This window comes from Triturus cristatus, chromosome 3_2 (assembly GCF_964204655.1).
Source record: "Triturus cristatus chromosome 3_2, aTriCri1.1, whole genome shotgun sequence".
Lineage (NCBI taxonomy): Eukaryota > Metazoa > Chordata > Amphibia > Caudata > Salamandridae > Triturus > Triturus cristatus.
In genome coordinates, this window is record NC_140584.1 from 927,898,224 (window position 1) to 927,911,485 (window position 13,262).

Sequence of the window (13,262 nt, forward strand, 5' to 3'; positions counted from 1 at the left end):
CTCAGCTGTAGCTCTTGGGGAGGGAAACCTCGATGGTGCCAGGAGGGTTTGGGGCAGCAGTCCCTACCCCGTCACAGAGTAGGATGGAGCCAGAGAGACTGCTGACCCCACCCATTCTGTGACGAGGTGTCTGTGATAGAGATTGGGCCCTGAAGCGTCCAGGTATGAGGCTATCACTGACGCTCCCCCTTGTCACGAGGGGGAAGGCCAGTTGAGGACCTTTGCCAAGCTCGGGAGGTCAGGCCTACAAGAACAGGGACGTCCTCATCCCAGCCCAGCAAAGTTCAGCACATTTAGCCCATGTCTAGCTCCTGGCTGCCTGACCTGGAAACAAAGAGTCTCTATTACGCTGACCTTTGCTTAGCTTGATAGATTCTTTTTATGTCCAAAAGGTGGAGGGCGTGACCCTCCACCCTTATGGACGGGCTGCTGCTGTCTACAATAGAATACATAGAGTAGGCTTAGGTCAGTCCCTTGCTCATGATTGGATGGCTGTGATACCGGTCTCAGTTTTTTGTTCCTTGTTCAATGGCTTTTCTCTGTATTCTGATGTTTACTTTGCCACTGGCAGATTGCTGCTTTACATTGCTTGTTATTGGAGGAGTTGTATTCTTCACCTACTTTCTTTATCAGGTACATTTATTGATATTCATTCAGCACTCCCAGGGAGTGCACATGTTTTTTGTTACTGAAGCTTTCCACCTTTTCTCAATTTCTCAAAACTGAACTGCTTTAAGTCTAGACCTAATAAGCATTAGCAAAGTCAATAGATCATGCCTAAGGGCGAGCTATTGGTGCAGCAGCTAGCGCTGGCCACATCATAGTGCTTTTTACCCTTATAACGATCGGGTGGGGGGTGTATGAGCAGAGCCTATAAGGGAGATGGGAGGGGAAAAAGCAACATGAATGGGGTGAGAGGGGAAGAAACTTAACGGACAGGGCTTGGGAACGGAAGAAGCAAACCGGAGAGGGCTTGGGAAGGGAAGAAGCAAAATGGACAGGGTTTGGGAGGAAAAGTTGCCACAGGGGGTGGTAGGAAAAAGCGATAATGGGCTGGTGAGGAGAAACAACACGGAAGGGAGGTGGGAGGACAGGGTAGTGGTGTAGAAGAAGCCACAAGGACAGGTGGTGGGTGGAGAAGAAGCTACATGGACAGGTGGTGGGTGGAGAAGAAGTCAGAGTGTCAGACAGTGGAGTGGTGTAGAGTGGAGTACGGTACAGTGGCGTAGAGTGGGATAAAATGTCGTGGAGTGAAAAGTGGACTGGAGTATACTGGAGTGTGGTAGCATAGAGTGGAGTAAAGTGGAGTGGCTTGGGGTAGACTATAGTGGCGTAGAGTGCAGTAGAGTGGAGTGGCACGTAGCATAAAGTCAAATAAAGTGTCCATAAATTGGAGTACGTGTAGTACAATAATGGTGAGTTGTAGAGTGGCATACAGTCTAGTTGAATTTTGTAGAGCGGAGTGGTGTACAGTACAGTACAGTGTGGTGGAGTGGATTGGCATGCAGTGTTATAGAGTACAATGCCATAGAGTGGAGTGGCGTAGAGTGGAGTACTGTGTCGTATAGTGGAGCAAAGTTAGGTGGAGTGGCATACAAATAGTTGCATAAAGTATTGTATAGTGTATTAGAGTATCGAAGAGCGGCATAAAGTGGAGTAGAGTGTTTTTCAGTGGCATATAGTATAGTAAAGTGTTCTACAGTGGAGTGTAGGGGTATAGACAGAGGTAAAGTGTTGAAGAGTAGCATACAGTGTAATAGTGAGTAGAGAGGCCTAGAGTTCAGTAATGTGTGTCAAACAGTGGAGCTTCGTAGATTGAATTGTTGTACACTTGCTGAGAGTGAGGTAAAGTCTCATACAGTGGAGTGGCGTAGTGTGGAGTAAAGTATAATAGAGTGTATTGGCGTGTTAATATTTTGATCTCCACAATTTCGGATTATCATTATTTCAGATCATTTATTTATGATTACCAGAATTTAGACCTGGTAAGTGCCTATACATTAATTTATTCATTTTAATTTATTTTTTTCATGTAGTAATCTTTAGGTGATTATATTTTTTTCCCCTTTCATTTTTGAATGTGTGTTTATACAAAACTTGACTAGGCAAATATAATTAAATTTGTGTATTTTGTCTTACCTTTTAGAAGTGCTCCTTTTTTAATGGGGGTAACTGCCCCAACTGCCTTTATGATTTAGTGCGAGTTTTTCAATGAGGTAAAACCCTTCAAGCACCCCCTTCTTTTAATCTGTTTATTTATGCATATGTATCTGTCCAAAATTATGGTAAATCCAAAATCTAGGATCCGAAATAATGGTAGGACGAAATTGTTGATCTGAATTTGTTCTGGTACTCCCTTTTCCGTGGTGCTAAGTGAAGCCCAAACCAGGAGCTGCCCACAGTGAACCTCCTCAAAAGCACAAGGATGTAAATGATAGAGGTGTTCAGAAGGCAGTACCGCAGACATAAAAGCAACATTCTATTGCCACATGCGTTGCTAGTAATGCTGTTGTCTTTGGAGGATCTCGTCTCACGTGTGACCTCAAATGTGAGTTTCCATCTTACTTCATGAGTTTAGATTTTGGTGCTGCTGAACAAACATCCTATTGTCCCGAGGTGAATTTCCATCCCAGATCATTATGTCCCATGTCTGGCAGTAACACTGATCATCACTGCCTTTACCACCCTGCTCTCTGTCTCATATCCAACCTTGCACTTGCTCACTACTTAATTCCCCAGAGACCTTCCCATGTGTATAAAACAACCTTGCTTCTATTTCGAGCTTACTCCTCGCACTACCAGTGCATGTATCACTTGGCGTATGTTCTCCACCAGTGTCTCCATCTCTTACCCTTTAATGGAAGATTCCCAATCCCTTCCAAACCTTGGAGTTAGTCCACAACATTTCGGTCTGCATAGAAGCAGCTGCAAGCCTGTGGAAATGGGAAAGGAGCTCACATTGACACTCTCACCCTGAAACGGGACTTCATGCTTGCTGGATCATTTTGGAGCAGAAGCATAGCCTATAGTTCCCTCCATACTTGCCATGCTTTCTAAAATGGAGACCATGTCCATTTTTGCAGCTGCAGTGTGTGGGTTATGCAGACATCGGATAACAACCCCAACGCTGTTCACTGCCAGTTCGGAGGCCCTTTGAGGATAACTTACAAAGGCACCTGTTGTCAGTGGCTCCAGATCCTGACACATGACATGAAGGCATGAATGGGAAGTTTCGAGTCTATTTTGGAGAAGCATCGCCTTACAGTAGGTTGTAACTGGAGATGGCAACATTCACTCTGAGCAGCTGCGTTCATTTGAACTTGTGCGGTTACAAATTGAGACAAATGGGCCCCAGCATGCTGTACAGACCAACAAAGCTGCTTCAACTCTTTGGATGCGATTTCATTTGTTTGCAGTGGAGTTTTACCACAAATCACTCTGGCCCAGTCTGGATCTGGACTACTCCTTTGCGGCGACCTGTGCTGTCCCCTCCCAATGTAGGCCGGTCTAAGTGTTAGTCCAGTGAAGAGGGCCCGACTGTTGGACGTTCTGAGATGGCATGTTTGTGCTTGAGAAAGGATGACAGGCTGTTTCTAACACAAGCGCAGTTTTGTTTGCACTAAGTAGCTTAGCTTTTTAGGCGACTAGCCTTGCAGAGTAGCTACAGATCCGAGAGGGGCTTGGAAAGAGGGTGTCCTTGTCCTAATGCCCCCACCACCTAAATACAGACTGGACCTTGCTCTTTCAAGTCCGTATTTATGACACTGCTAAATGTTACTAAGGAGTAAAGGAGTTCTGATGGATCTGGTTAACTGGGAAGTGAGGAGATGTGGAGGTACTTAAACGGACCCAATGATTTATCTAAGAGAATAGATAAATGGCAGATATTTGGGGCCTGTCCTTTATTGGTATAATTTACAAAAAACCAAACTGCTAGACTCATGAACAACATTTTTGCTGAATATTCTTGTAATTTTTTTTTTTTTTTTACAGAAACTTTTTGTTATCGTCTCATTCAGCAAGCACATCGTGGAGCATATGGTGTCCCTCATTGGGTGAGTATGCATGTGGGAGGCTACAAAGTGTAACTCTGCTGATGAGGAAGTAACACTTCTCTCAAGATAAACCAAATGTTTCAGTTGAACCAGAAATGCGGAAGTTGGTGACGTTGGCTGTGATTTTCGTGTAGAGGTACATTTTGAGCACCACCTCATGAAATGGCGCGCACAAATGTACGCCTTGGATCTCTGGTAGAGTAGGACGATAATATGAATGGGCTCTGTCTGTAATGTATCCAGTGGAAGACAATGCTCAGTCCATCTGTGTGTGGAACATAAAGCGTTTTCGCTAGCTAATTTCTGCCTTGTGGGAAAACTTCATTAGAGGGCATTGTGAAGTAGCAGTACTCCAAGAAATGTGTAACAGTCATAAATTTATGCTAGTTCTCCTGGATTCTTTGTGAGTATTGAAATAGTCCGAACTCTACCTTAAATGTAGGAGAAGACCCGAGGGAGTAGATTTCTACTTTTGCAAGCATGGCTTTACGAAAGGGCAGTTGTTGCTTGCTGGCACTATTTGGGTGATTTGTGAACTGACTATTGTGCCGTTACCTCAAACCTAGGTATATACATGTCTAATTTAAGTTGACACAATCCCTAATCTTGTTATTTTTTTCTGCTGGGGTTATTTAAAAAGTCCTTTGAAAGTCCTTTGACGCTGCCACATTTTACTTTCAGTTACCCTACAACCTCCTGTCACCTCAGTCTATGTAGCCACACAGTGTCTTTTGAAATGTCAGTACGAAGTGTAGATCCCAAACTTCAGAAGGGCTGAAATAAAATGAACAACTCTCTCAGGGAAGTTTTGTTGGAATGGACTTACACTATTGAGCGGAGATAATATAAGCTTACCTTTAATTGGAGAACCGGGTTAGCTGCTACCGTCCCCATCACATACAAGGTATCAGGGGCCCCTAGTCTGGCCTTAAGCTGTTACTGAAGAACTCGTCTAGCTGCAGTTGTACTCCTATACAAGCGAAGCCATCTAGGGCTCCGAGGCTGGGAGTCACCGGTAACTGGAGAACCGTCTACCACTGATTCATTCCCAATCCTATCCAAGCACCTAGGGTTCTGAGTCTTAAGTTCACCTGTAAGTGGATGGCCAGGCTTGCTGTGAACGTCTCCCCTCCCCCACTCCACCCCTAGTCACATTTGAGCCACCTGCGGTTCAGGGTCTTGGATTCACCTGTAAGTGGAGGAGGCTAGCTGTGTTTGCCCCTACCCGTCACTTTCAAGCTATCGAGGGTTCTGAGTCTACCTGTAAATAAGAGCCCGTCTAGTTGTGGTTGTCCTCCAATCCTGTCCATGTCATCTAGGGCTTGGGGTCTGGCGCTAACCTGTTACAAATTATATGGGCTAGCGGATATTGTCTCCAAATGCTATCCAGGCCATCTAGGATTCACTTCTGGAGATCACCCATGACTGAAGAAGCGGACTCCCTATGGTTATCCCCAGTCATAACTAACCCACCTAGGTTTCAGGGAGAACCAGGTTAGAAGCGATTGTTCTCCCATCCAAGCTGTAAACTCAAGAGGCGAATCTCGTGTCAAACATACGCCTAGTTGCCAAGCTGGAAGGCAAAGATCCAATGTCATTCAAATGTACCCGAGTTAGTATTGCAGTCTTGAAAATGTTTTTTGTATGTTGTTCAGCTGTAATCCAATAACCTTTCCCCATCTAATCATTGGGAGTGGGCATTGGGCCTTTTTTTAATGTCACCTATTTCGAAACTCGGCAGCTTGGTTGGTACTGCACTTTTGGGTGAAAGTGGCATGTTTCCTCAGAGCCCTGGCATATGTGAGTCTGCAGCAAGCATCACTACTATCAGAGGCGGCCTTGCCAAGAGAGCGCCCAGGGCGTGAGCGGAGAGATATTTGGAGCCCTCCCTGATGTTCATGAATTAAGGGAGGCAGGAGGTGCCCCTTTTGTGCTCACTGGACAGTACCTGGACAAGCAGGGACTGGCCCCTGAACACAAACATCCCCGGACCGCCCCAGCTCACCTAAATCACCCATAGCTTAGATGACGGTTTTGTTGACGTGTGCTAGCAGGGGTCAGAGGGAGAAGAGAAGGCAAGGAAAGGGGCTCAAGGGGTGTTAAAGACATCAGCTGTCGTATTCTAATGAAGGGCTAAAACCAATTTGAACTGGTAAATCAGACAGAAACGAACAGCCACGTTCAAGGTCGAGGCTGGAGCAGGATGAGAAGGGCGTTGCTGTTGACATAACCCTTGATGCACACAGCTCCATGCGCCCCTTAGAATATTGGCGCCCTGGGCCTAGGCCCAGCTCGCCCATGCTAAAGGCCTACTGCCGAGGCGTGATGTACGTCGGCTGAGAGTGCGGTGCACACTGCGCGTCCAGGAGGAGGTTACAGTACAGGGTGGCTGGAAGCAGCATGGCCCTGGTGCACTGCTCCTTGTTAGCAAAGCGAGTGGGAACTGTAACATCGATGCAACAAGAAACGTTCAAGTCTCCAGATCGTTCCAGGATGGAGCGGTGACGTCAGGGCTTTAAAGTGCTCCCTGGCGTGATGACTGCAGGATGTGCTGGTAAATGGAGCATTACTAAGCAGAGATGGCTTCTCTGCGTTTAGAAGCTTACCTCACTAGCGCTGAGGAGATGACCTCAAAGGCATGTGAGTAACACCTCACCGAGACCACCTCCATGTGTCCTTGATAGCTTTACACTTTGTGCCAGCTGGTCGATGAATTGGGTATAGATCGCCCCCTCCAGGCACGTGGCTGTAGCTGTGGGACAGTGAATGTATCCATGTTTGTTTTAATGCAGCTAGTAATTGCCTTTGATGACTTATGAAGTGCATTCCATCTGGTGGGCTCAAGGTGGAGAAAGACCTTTACCCTCCTCCCCACACTAAACATGTACTGGGCACTCATACTAGACTCCAGGTGAATGCATGGCACGTGGTAGTGTGAGGGCATTAATGACCACGATACCAAGGTGCTTACGCTGTGCGTGGCCCTTGATCGCAAGACCATCAATCATTGCAATGTTTGGTAGTCTCTGCAAACACATGGATGTTTATGTGGAAGATTGGCGTATAGTTAATAATTCACATTTAATGTATTTATATTGTGCACAAGTGTCAGAAACCTAGCTTCTCAGGACCCACAATCCAAACAATACCCATCTGTATAGCGCAGAACAAACCAAGCAAATAAGCATAGGCAGGAGAAACAGGGCAGAGTGAGGGTCAGAGTGCATGCAGTCACGGAGTGACTGTTCTGCACCTGGAAGTGACAGGCGGGGGTCCTTGGACAGCCACAATGTGTATTCCAACATCTTGTCCTATGCGGTTAAGGAATTAGAGCACAGTGGGGGCAGGGGGGCATAGCATGTATATGAATGTAATAAGATATATTCGGGTTTATTTCAAACGTGAATAAAAAATATATACCCCAAAAAAGATAATCAGGGCAGATATTTGAAAGATTAGAGTTAAATCAATAATGCAGATATGTTCTGTGATAATCTCACGAGGTTTTGTGCAAGTTGGAATGACTGTCCACTCTTGTCTCTTCCTCCACCAACTCTTCTTGTGTCAATTCCACCCGGTCGCTGTCCTCCCTGAATTTATGCTTCGGTGAGCTGTATGCCTACTGGGATCAGGCACTTCAGTCACTTGGCGTTTCGGTCTCCTACAGCACCATATCCACATTATCCCTGCTAGCTCAAGGTCAGAAGTGTGACGCACAAGTTGGTACCAGCACTGTACTCATGGCAGATGATGTATAGCATTTGTTCTACATTATCTATTTCAAAAGCATCCTTTTTAATAGTTTTGTTTTGATTTAATTTATTTAGTTTGTTTCTTTATCCAAGAATGCAATGAAAAGTAGAGCTTGTTGTAAAATTAAATATTCTGAAATGTAGTCAAGTTTGTGTGGATGTGTCTTTGTATGTATGTTTGGCAAGTGGACCTACATATAAAAACGCTTTCACCTTAAAACGATGAGGATACATGTTTACTTTAGAACAAATTATTTTCAAGCATACACAACGTGAATAAAAAACAGATTCTCCCTCCCTACGGTCTTTCCATGCAAAATATTGCAAATATCACAACTACCAGTGTAGTGTTAAAAACATACTATTCCCATATTAACAAAACCCCACTCCATAGATTTTCACCCTTCTCACCCAACAATAGTCAGCCCTTTCATAAATTGCTTATAGTTAGTGTGAACAGCTTATTTTTGAACAGTTTAATTTAGGACTACAATAATGAGGCCAGTTCCCGCCGAACATTAAGATAATACTGTAATAACCCATGATCAAGTTAATGAATCAAAGTAAATGACTCTTGTTTACTGACAATCCGTCCACACCATGTTAATGCAAAGACCAGTTTTATATACATTGTTTGGCCAAGCATTTATAGAATCAAAGCTAAATCATTTATAATTGAATTAGACATTTATATAATTGTATGCATGAACATTAAGTTTGTTAAAATGTTCTGTGGCTCCAGCCCTTTGCTATTATTTGCACTAAACTGATGACAAAGTGATATCTGTAGATTCATTCAACAACATATTTTGAAAATTTCTGAGCAGGCTAGATGGTTCATTGACCTAAGAGATTGGAGCTCGTTGCTGCAGTGGCCTGCAGGTACGGAGTCCAGATGATTGTAGATCTTCTTAGCCTTTCATCCTTTCAAGGTCGATAAAGTGATGGTGGCAAGGGTGAGAGGAATGGTTGCTCTTGTAATTGCAGCCCTTAAAAATGACAAACGCGGTAATAGTGAGTGCTATATAAAGCAGGTTATTTGTAATTACTATCGCTCTAACCCCTGCACCTAGTTTGATTCTCCACTCATATACAGCAGACATAAATACGCCTTGTGAATAACGCTGGCCTATAGTTTTTACTATTTGGCTGTTAACGAGGTCCAGCCTGCTTGTCTAGCATATACCCTGCAGCTAACAAAGCTGGCTTACGTCATTGTCCTCAGATTTTTCTAAGGCATGATAAACGAAAAATGTGCCTTACCCCCCTCGGTAGACATTGTTTTTTCTCTTGCCTGCCACGCCCATATCTAGTCATGTAATCACAGATTAGATACAGGATTTTGGATCCCAAACAAATTAAGAAGTTCTACTTCAAGAAGGACTTTCAACAAGTGATAAAAAATTCGATTTTTTTCTTCTGATGGTGTTTCTCGACCTGCCCCTGGACCACGTTTTCTTCGGCAATACTGCGCTGCAAGTTTTTGCAGGTTGTAGCCCAGTTTTAGCCAAAGGATCCTGGGGACCCCGTTCTCCCAAGGGTCACCCAGAAAAAGGCTTCACGGGAGTGGTTACCAATTTTTGGGGAGACATGAATAGCCTTCACTCCTAGCAGGATCTTTGCAAAAATAAAGCAGCGGTGCTAGAATTTTTTTTGATATTTACTCCTCTGCTCATTCGTTTTCTCTGCAATAAACACCGCCAATGGCATGAAGCAGCTAAGATGTGTTCTCCTTCTGTAAAGGGCGAAAGGGGGATTAGGTTTCCTGCTGGTGAGTTGACTGCTCCAAGAACATTCAACTAAATGAAGTCGACACCTTCACCTAACACACGAACACGGCCATTCAGTCTACTGATAGTACATCTTCATGAGCTGAATCAATCTTCGGTCTGCAGTATTAATCTGAGGACTGTTTGGAAACATTGGAGATCCATATGATAGGCAGATTGTACGCTATCCAAAGGCGTATATCCTAGCATGCCTTCGCTGTTCAGAGAGGTGCACATCTACACTGTGCCATGCCTCTCCCCACCGTTAGCTTGCCTGCCTTTGTGAGCTTTGACAATGCTGCAGGTGCGGCTCAAAGTGGTGGAACTTGCCAGGTTTGGTATTGGATTCTCAGAAAGAGTGGTAAGTCTGCTCAGAACAAAATGCAAAATTGCCATCTTTGCAAAAGTAAGTGCTAGTCAGTAGCTGTTTACAGTTCTTGCTCTCATCCCCACCCTCCCTTAGTGTCCAAAAATATTCGGTTTTCTGGCTCTGCAGCCTGCTGTTTCCCAACTGCGACCTAGACATTTACCAGAAGGTGAATTTTGCAAGACTGCAACTCCTATTGAAAAGTTTGTGGGAAGTAGCTTAATTGCTTTTTGGAATTTTGTTTTAGCTTTAGAATAACATGAGGCCTGGTGACGTCTGTTCAAGGCTATTGTGTGGCCAGGTTGCCAAGAAAATATTTTTAATACAACCACATAAATTGAGTGGCGTTTGAGCTAAGCCCTTGTGTAACGTGATACTGTTTTCATTTTGCAGTGACCATCTCTGTATTTGAAAGGGTCTCCCTCCTTCAAGCTATCGCAAATAAAATAAATAATAAAAATCCTTTCACTGTAACGATATTTAGCAATCACAGAGACATTTCACCCTACTTGGGACTCATCAGTGTTATGTTTTGGCGTTGTTATAGTAAGCCTGACCGTTCGCCTTTGAATCGTTAGCCTTTTGACATTAAAATCAGTTCAACATTTGATAGACAGGTGTGAATCTTTATTATTTTTTATTTTATTTGCTGCTAAAGCTCATATGGGGCTGATTTAGAGTTTGGAGGGCAGTGTAAATGCTCCATAAGGGCGATGGAGTAAAATACTCTCGCCCTGACTGAATACCCGTCCCCGTCCTCTGACTCTAGTGATGTCTGCCTCTGCAACAGACATCTTACATTTGCAGGAACCGACATGATGGTGGTTCCTGACAGTGTATTAAAACTTTGAGGAATTGTTTCGCTAACATGAAGCTACCCACCATCCAACTTTTAACCTGTTTTTTATTATTAACAAATGCCAAATTTCAAGAAAAGAAAACTAATGACGCACCATGGGAGGTATCTTTCTGGTGTGGGAGTCCATTAAAGAGTTTTTTCACTCCTTACTGCTAGGTTTTACCTGTTGGTGGTGGACAGTGAAAACGGACCATTGATGGCCACTCTGAATCGGACTGGTGGCCAAATGACCAGACCTCCAATGGCCCTTACTCCGTCGGGCTGGTGGAGATGTAGTAGTCTCTGTCACTAATATAATGAAGTTCCGCCTGGTTCTAAATGAGGTGAGCAGAACTTCTCATTAGTAGACAGGCTACTCCCTCGCCTTTGTGACAGAGCACCCTCCTGCCAAACTCTAAATCGGGCCCTTAGCCTGTCATTTTATTATTTATGCAGGTTTCCCTTTAGTTTAATTTTGCTTTCAGGTTGCAATTTATGCTATATATGTATGGCTACTTTGGGATTTCCACTTTGCTCCATGCCAGCTGGACAACCTGTTTTAAATTCTGGGCTTTTCTGTCGCAGCTCATAATCAGTTACCGTAGACCAACCCGTTCACTGAATTAAATGAAATTTGCAACTTCTGCTGTTAATGAAAGCCCGGTATTCGAAACATGGTTTCAGGACAACATGCCAAAGGTGGAATCTCAGTACTGCACGGCATTGGTATATTCTTTTGATAGTGTCTGTTTGAAAACAGGACTGTGCACTACCTGTTCAGCTCATCTGAGGCGGGTGAGGTCACTTACCAGGCTCTGTACTTGCTTGTGTTCGATTTGTGTATCTGTTCGCCCACATGACCGAACTTGATCTGTGAACTCTTCGGAGTGTACTAATTCGGGCTTAGAAGCCAGGCCTCTAACTTGCGGCTCATAATAGGTGTTGCAAGGGGTTCTGAATTTAGTCACTTAGCCTGTTGTAGTAGTACTCTTTCAATGTAGGGTTGTTCAAGAAAGGAGCAAACTTGCAAAAATGCAAGGGAGAGGATTTGGAAAATGTGTTTAAGTTTCTAAGACATTTTGGAGGTAGAGGTTTGTTTTGCTGAAAAGGGTCAGTTCAAGTCGGTGCAGCATCAAACCACCGCACTAATTTGACCTGTTGTTTTAGCGCCCACAGCTAAATGTTGTGTTTTCATCCGTGAATGTTTGCAACTAGGTAGTTTCCAGGAGTGCCTACATTCTGCAGTGAATACAAGAATCGTGTGTGCCCTGTGGTAGGGGTTGTCCCAGAAAAATGTATTTCACAGTGCCTACCATGTGGACATGGTTCCCTGGGTAAAGTTTACAGAGCAGTTTAATCAGGAAAGAGTGTTTATGTAATCTTCTCAAAAAATGTATTTATACACCTTTTAAAACTAACGAAGAACACTGTAAGTTCTTTGGGGACAACTTGCTAGCGATAGACTAGCACCTTCCAAAGTTTGCTATAATCTTAGTTTCCTCTATGGAGATGTTACTGTCAAGGATCTTGTGATCAACTATCTGTCAAAATGTTGTATTTACTCATGCATCCACTGAAAAGCCACAAATGCTAGTGCGATAAAGTAGAATACCTACCCACATTCGTCTGTCACCCCACTTTCATTCCTCTCGCCCTCCTCACGTCATCCACCCAAGGGCTTCTTAACAGGACCGGAAGAGCTGTGGCTCGAAAGGAAGCAGATGAGCTGCAGAACAGCGGACCCACTCTTCGACAGATATTTTCATTGTGTAGCCACACTGAGACAAACTACCTCATGTGCCCTTGCTCCAATAACCAGAAAAACAGCAAGTGCCTCGAGGCTTCTCAGGCTATATCCTAAACTATACTACTTCTGTAATTATTCACTTGTCTTCACTCCGCTAGACACTGAAGCTTATTAAATGAAAAAGAGACTAACTATTCCGTTCCTGTGGTACTGTCTCAGGGCCATGTACAGCGTTATGTGCCGGATCCTGAAGTTGTAGCGACCATATGGCTTTTTCAAATGTGAGAATTAACACGTTCCTGTTCCCAACAGACCAGGAAGCTGGTTACCTGATTTGAAACAGGACGTTGGACCTTTAAAGCTTACATACCTTGGTCCTGCAATGACGTTCTAGATCTTCTTAGACTGAGTTTAAGTTTAACCGAATACGGTACATCCTAATACATATCACACTCACAATAATGATCATGACATGTCACAATTATTAATCATTACTGTTGACAGAAATAGCCCTTTCTTTTAGCATTATAGTACAGCAAATAAGAAGTTCAACAGTCAAAACACTTAATGGTTGAAAAGGCCAGTATTTTCAGGATCATGATGCTATTGAGATCTGCTCTGTGGTTTGGTTTGTTAATAGTGCTTTTCCTAGGAATCCAATGAGCTACTTTTACCAAATGATTGTTCAGCATCATGGATAGCTCTGGAGCTCTCCAGAGTGCTGAAAGTTTTGT

At 43.9% G+C, this 13,262-nt stretch overlaps 1 protein-coding gene across 6 annotated transcripts in view; it reads left to right on the plus strand.

Moving 5' to 3' along the window:
* Nucleotides 1-13,262, plus strand: part of VMP1 (vacuole membrane protein 1) — an 810,872-nt gene that overhangs the window by 707,238 nt on the left and 90,372 nt on the right. For all 6 annotated transcript variants that reach the window (XM_085649403.1, XM_085649406.1, XM_085649404.1 and 3 more), the window contains one exon: nt 3,994-4,055. In XM_085649403.1, coding sequence (XP_085505529.1) covers nt 3,994-4,055 — 62 coding nt within the window. The remainder of the gene's footprint in view (nt 1-3,993; nt 4,056-13,262) is intronic.